At 52.4% G+C, this 6099-nt stretch overlaps 1 protein-coding gene across 1 annotated transcript; it reads left to right on the forward strand.

Moving 5' to 3' along the window:
- The first annotated feature begins 4416 nt into the window (after positions 1 to 4416).
- On the forward strand, positions 4417 to 5631 carry ARC (activity regulated cytoskeleton associated protein). The gene has a single exon (XM_074897564.1). It carries the CDS (start codon positions 4417 to 4419, stop codon positions 5629 to 5631), a length of 1215 nt encoding a protein of 404 aa, XP_074753665.1.
- Positions 5632 to 6099: the final 468 nt, after the last annotated feature.

Below are 6099 nucleotides of genomic sequence, written 5' to 3' on the forward strand. Positions count from 1 at the left end.
CCCTGGGATAAAGCTGCTGTAGTGAGAAAGCCTTCTCCCCAGCCTGCCCCAGTCCATGGCTCTTGTCCTTCTGTGCCTGTCTGTCTGTCTGTGCCCGGAAATTGTCTGTCTGCCTCAAATTGCCTCTCCCTGTCAGCTCCCATCACTCGAGCTCTCCCTCCTCCCTTTTCTTCCGGCTCCCCTCTCTCCTCCTCCTCTGCCCACGCACCTTACTTTAATTAGAAATAAAATGAAAACGCTTATCACTATGTCTTAATCAGCAAGTCATTCCCCAGCAGGTCCAGAAGGAAAACCCCCGTTCCTCCTCGCCTCCCCTGTCTCCCCCACCACCTCCACAGAAGAAGAGCACACAGATCAGGAGGAGAGCTCTGTGGAAAGGTGGATGAACGAGGTGAACCTAAAGACCTGGACAAGCTGGAGAAAAAGACCAACAGAAACCTTATGATATTCATCAAGGACAAATTTTTTTGCCTGGGAACAGAGTCTCTGGCAGCAACTGATTGGCAGAAATGGACCTGGGAGGGCTGGGAGACAGCAGGCTGGGTATGATCCAGCAGCGTGTCCTGGCAGCAAAATACGTATCCTGGTCTGTGGAAGCACGAGTACAGCCAGGAGATCAATGGAAAGTGATTATCCCCCTCTACTCAGAGTGTATTAAACTATATCTAGCTGCTGAAATCAGGTTTACTCCCCTTAGTATGAGACTTGATCAACTGGACTGAGTTCAGCACAGGTCATTGAGGTGGTCGAGGCTAGAGCACTTGCCTGGTGCCTGGTGTGGGACGAGGGCTTGTCCAGCCTGCAGAAGCAAAGGCTTTGGGGGGACCTAACAGCACTCTCCTGTGCCTTTGGGGAGGTTACCAAGGAGGTAGAGCCAGGCTCTTCACAGAGGTGACTGGTGAGAGGACAAGAGATGTTGAGTATAAATTGAAATGAGACACGCAGTCTGGTGTAAGGAAAAAGGTTTTCCCGCTGAGGACAGTCATGCAGTGGAGCAGGTTGCCCAAAGAGGGTTGAGCAATCCCCATCCCTGGGGTTTTCAGTATCTGAAACCTGAATCACCTCATCTGACCCAGTAGCTGACAACTTAGAGTAGGAAGACAAGCTAGAAACCTCCTGAGGTCCCTTCCAAGCCTTAATAGTCCTGAGATCCAATGACCAGAACTAAGTGCCAAACGAGGCCGTTCGGACTGATAAATCCCCACACATTGAAAACTGAGGGAGAAGAGAGGTAGCAGAGGTTGGAAAGAGCCAGATGCGGTGGAGCAGGTTTTATAGCCAGTTCATCCCAGACTGGCATCTGATGGGACAAGCCGAGGTTGAAACCAGGTCACCTTGCAAAGTTAAGTCTGTAACCTGTCCCCGTCCACTAGCAGTCTCCTAAGGGTCATTTCTGGGGATCCTGGGTGAAAAACTTTCTGGAGGACATCTGTGGTGGTTTGACCTTGGCTAAACGCCAGGTACCCGCCAAGTCGCTCTATCACTTCCCCCCCTTTCCCCTTGTTTTCTCAACAGGGCAAAGAGGGGAAAGGAAATAAGATAGACCAACCCTTGCGGGTAAAACGAAAGCAGTTTTAATATAAGCAAAGCGAAGCAAAGGTCCGGGCGTGGAAGCAAAAAAAAAAAGAGAAAACAGATTTATTCTCTACTTCCCATGGAGAGGCGATGTGGGGCCTTCTCAGGAAGCAGGGCTCCCATACGCATAGTAGTTGCCTCGGAGGACCAAGGGTGACCCCATCCCCTTCCTCTTTTCTCCCAGCTTTATACTGAGCAGACGTCACATGGTCTGGAATGTCCCTTGGGTCAGCTGGGGTCAGCTGTCCTGGCTGTGTCCCCTCCCAAGATCCTGCCCACCCCGTCCCACTGTGGGGGGAGAATATTGGGAAGAGCCTTGGTGCTGCGTAAGCACCGCTCAGCAGCAGCCACCACACCAGGGTGCTGCCAACTCCCTGCCAGCTCCCAGCATAAACCACAGCACCGTGGGGCTGCTAGAGGGGAAAACCAGTTCCAGCTCAGCCAGACCCAGTACAATATCTTTGCACTAATCCGGAGATACAGAGATTGCACAGTTTCTCCCAGTTCGTGTGATGTCTTAGTGGCGATGCAGGTTTAAGGCAGACTCTCTGGGGTATGGACACTACAGCATAAAAGGCTCCAGATCTGTCCCAAACTCTCAGATGACTGACATTTGGCCCTTTCTAAACACAAAGAGAGATGAATTAAAATCTCATGCTTAGGAAAGCTGCGTGAAAGTGGAGAAGTAAGCAAGGCAGAGGGCAGTTATCTCACTATCACGATACGTGTGTGGGATAAAGTGGCTTTGGGAGGGTCTGTTGGGTTTAGGATTCCTGCATTTACACCCCCGAGGCTTTTGTCTCCTTCCCCGTTCACTGTCAATCCCCACCTTCAACCAAACCATGCAGGTCTTCTCTGTCAGTTTGCTATTGCCCTAAATAACCCTCCTGTTTCCTGAGAGCCCCACAGCAGTGGTGTTTGTCCCTGTGCCGTCACCTGGTAGGGAACAGGCACACACCCTCCTGCTGCACGTGGCTATGGGGGTGTGAAAAGGAGTCCTGACCCCTGACCCTCACACCCTTCGGCTTAACCACCGCCAGTTTGTTCCAAGGGGACTCTGTTTTAACCAAATTCATGGGGTCACCGAGGTTTTCTTTCAGCAGGAGTTCACTGAAAGACCACCCGTCTCCCCTGCATTCCATTCTTACCAGGCTGGCTGCAGTCCCACCAGGAAACACGTGGCCAGGAGCTGTGGGAGCGGGGACCCATCCTCAGCCTCCCTGGCACACTGCCCACCACCCCGAGTGGAGGCAGGGCACCTCCTCGCTGCCAACAGGCTTGAAACCCTTTTTTAGGTGATATTCATGAATCAGCATCCCACTGCCTCCGGCCACTGTCACTGGGAGGAGACGAGTCACCCCAGATGTCCTCAGCACCTCTCCGAGGGTGTTCCGGTGGGGAACTCTCTCGGATTAGGGAATCCTTTATCTCTGGCTTATATAAGACCCGGAGATTCCTTTTATGGTTGGCTTTTCCTGCTTTGTCAAGAGGGAAGAACAAATGTAGCTTCATCTGTGCTTGTGGGTTGGCTAACTGATTAAGCATCTGATTCAAGCTAAGTACGGAATAGGCTTTTAATGGGCGGATTTAATTTGGTGTAAAAACCAGGATGCCATCCCCCTCCCTTACCGGATAATCCCAAGATAGCGGTTGGTCTGGTGCAATTAAGCAGTGGGGATAACTCCCACCTATCAATGCGTTAGAAAGTCCAGAGTGCTCCAGTTTGTACTGAAGTGTCTCCTTGGAGTGTTTCCCCCTCTCTTTCCCCCCCTCCTCTCTTTCTTTTCTTTTTTTTTTTTTTCTTTTTTTTTTTTTTTTTTTCCTGCTGATTTACCACCATTTCCAAGCATTGCCATTAGGAGTGAGCTCGCACGGTGTGTGTGCGTGTGCATGTGAGGGTGTGTGGGGGCCCGTGGGTGTCTGTCTTGGTGTGACACACTGCATTCCTCCTCATCTCCCCCTCTGCGAGTCCTGCCAGGGGAAGCATGCTAATGATGACCTTGCTGAGTAAATAGTTGTGGAATGAATAAGTATTTTTCCTGCAATCTGAAAGGCGGAAGGTGCGATTACTCATCCATCTATCCAACTGTCTCCAGCACCTTTCAAGTGCTTCTCGCGTCGAGTCTGGGGGCGTGTGCGAGGGGGTGGGAAGCGAGGGGAGGCTGCCAAGATCTGGGTTGCCACAGACACCAGCCTCGCTTTTCCTCCAATGAACGCTGTGCTGAGAGTGCGAGAGGAGGCAGGGCACCACCCACATGTTGAGCTGTGTGGGGTATAAGTAGATGGAAGAGCCTGGACTAGTGCAGTTCAGACAGGGAAGAGAAGCAGCTCTTTGCATCTCTAGTGAAAGCGTTTTTTGACTCACCAAGTTTACCAGAGGAGAAATCACCGGGATTTTTGCAGCAGCTTCCAGCTTCTCTGTGCATCTCTGTGTGCTTTTTTCTCCAGCGGGGACTCTCCACCATTCAAGATTCTCAGCTCCGGATTGAGCAGGTAGCGGGCACGCGTGTGGGGCTGGACGTCTTAGCCAACTCCTCTCCTTGTTCCTGGAGGATCCTGACTCTCTCTGGGAGACCCTGAGCACCTGAGAGCGGCATTTCCAGCTGGGCACCAGGAGAAATTTACCTACAACTCTCTCTGGGATCCACGGGGACCGAACAGCTCGCTCTGCGGTGATATCTGATTTGGTTGTGTTTGTGTCAAAAAGTCCTTTGAGGGGGGGGTTTAAAAGTGTCTGTGTGCATTTTGGGAAGTGTTGTGGTGGGGTTTCTGAGAGCCAGGTCTAGCGCCAGGGCTTACAACCCAGTTCTTTCTGTGTTTGGCACTCGCACGGTCGGAGCCATGCAGCTGGATAATGTCACCAATGCGGGCATCCACTCCTTCCAGGGGCACCGTGGAGTTGCCAACAAGCCCAATGTGATCCTGCAGATAGGGAAATGCAGGGCAGAAATGTTGGAGCATGTCAGGAGGACCCACCGGCACCTCCTGTCTGAGGTCTCCAAGCAGGTGGAGCGCGAGCTGAAAGGCTTGCAGAAATCAGTGGGGAAGTTAGAGAATAACTTAGAGGACCATGTCCCAACTGATAACCAAAGATGGAAGAAGTCCATCAAGGCCTGTCTGGCCAGATGCCAGGAGACCATTGCCCATCTGGAGAGGTGGGTCAAGAGAGAGATGAATGTTTGGAAGGAGGTCTTCTTCCGTCTGGAGAAATGGGCCGACCGTCTGGAGTCCATGGGAGGCAAATATTGCCCTGGGGAGCATGGCAAGCAGACTGTGTCCGTTGGGGTGGGAGGCCCAGAGATAAGGCCAAGCGAGGGGGAGATTTATGACTATGCCCTTGATATGAGCCAGATGTATGCGCTGACCCCTCCTCCTGGGGAGGTGCCCAGCATCCCTCAGGCCCACGATTCCTACCAGTGGGTCTCTGTGTCAGAGGATGCTCCAGCCTCCCCAGTGGAGACTCAGGTCTTTGAGGATCCCCGGGAGTTCTTGAGCCACTTGGAGGAATACTTAAAGCAGGTGGGTGGAACAGAGGAGTACTGGTTGTCCCAGATCCAAAACCACATGAACGGCCCAGCTAAAAAGTGGTGGGAATACAAGCAAGACTCTGTCAAGAACTGGGTCGAGTTTAAGAAGGAGTTCCTGCAGTACAGCGAGGGCACTCTGACTAGGGATGCTATCAAAAGGGAGCTGGATTTGCCCCAGAAAGAGGGAGAGCCCTTGGACCAGTTCCTTTGGCGCAAGAGAGACTTGTACCAGACCCTCTATGTTGATGCAGATGAGGAGGAAATTATCCAGTACGTGGTAGGCACCCTCCAGCCCAAACTGAAACGCTTCTTGAGCTATCCCTTGCCCAAGACCTTAGAGCAGCTGATCCAAAGAGGGAAAGAAGTCCAAGGCAACATGGACCACTCTGAGGAGCCCAGCCCACAGAGGACCCCTGAGATGCAATCGGGAGATTCCGTGGAGAGCGTGCCTCCTTCAACCACGGCTAGTCCTGTGCCGAGCAACGGCACTCAACCTGAGCCCCCCAGCCCACCAGCTACTGTCATATGAGCTCGTCCAAGGGAGGCAGCAGTCTGGGTTACACGAAAGGGAGAAGGGGGCATATTTAGGAAGCTTCTCCTTGGAGAGAGGTTCTAGCTGAGACGAGACATGAGGTGTGCTCAGTCCAACAGCCCATAGCAGAGGAATTAACTTTGCTTGTGGGGGGAGGGAGGCAATGGGGGAGAGGCACCTTAGGTTGCGGTTGCCCACCTCACCTGAGCCATGCAATACGGTGGTGCTGGAGATACCGCTTGCACCACTGTGGGGAACGGACAATTTTATGAGATTCCCTGACAAGAAACTAGAGACAATTCCCGACTTCAGAGGCAGCCGCTTAGCACTGGTGGCTTTCAAGGACTCCATACGAGTTCAGCAATTGGCTGAGGGTTCCTACCCATCTGGATCTCTCCTCCTTCTCTCCTCCCTCTTCTGAAGAGCTCTCCCTGTCCTAAGGAGACATCTTTATTTTGACCCTTG

Source organism: Athene noctua, chromosome 2 (assembly GCF_965140245.1).
Source record: "Athene noctua chromosome 2, bAthNoc1.hap1.1, whole genome shotgun sequence".
Classification (NCBI taxonomy): domain Eukaryota; kingdom Metazoa; phylum Chordata; class Aves; order Strigiformes; family Strigidae; genus Athene; species Athene noctua.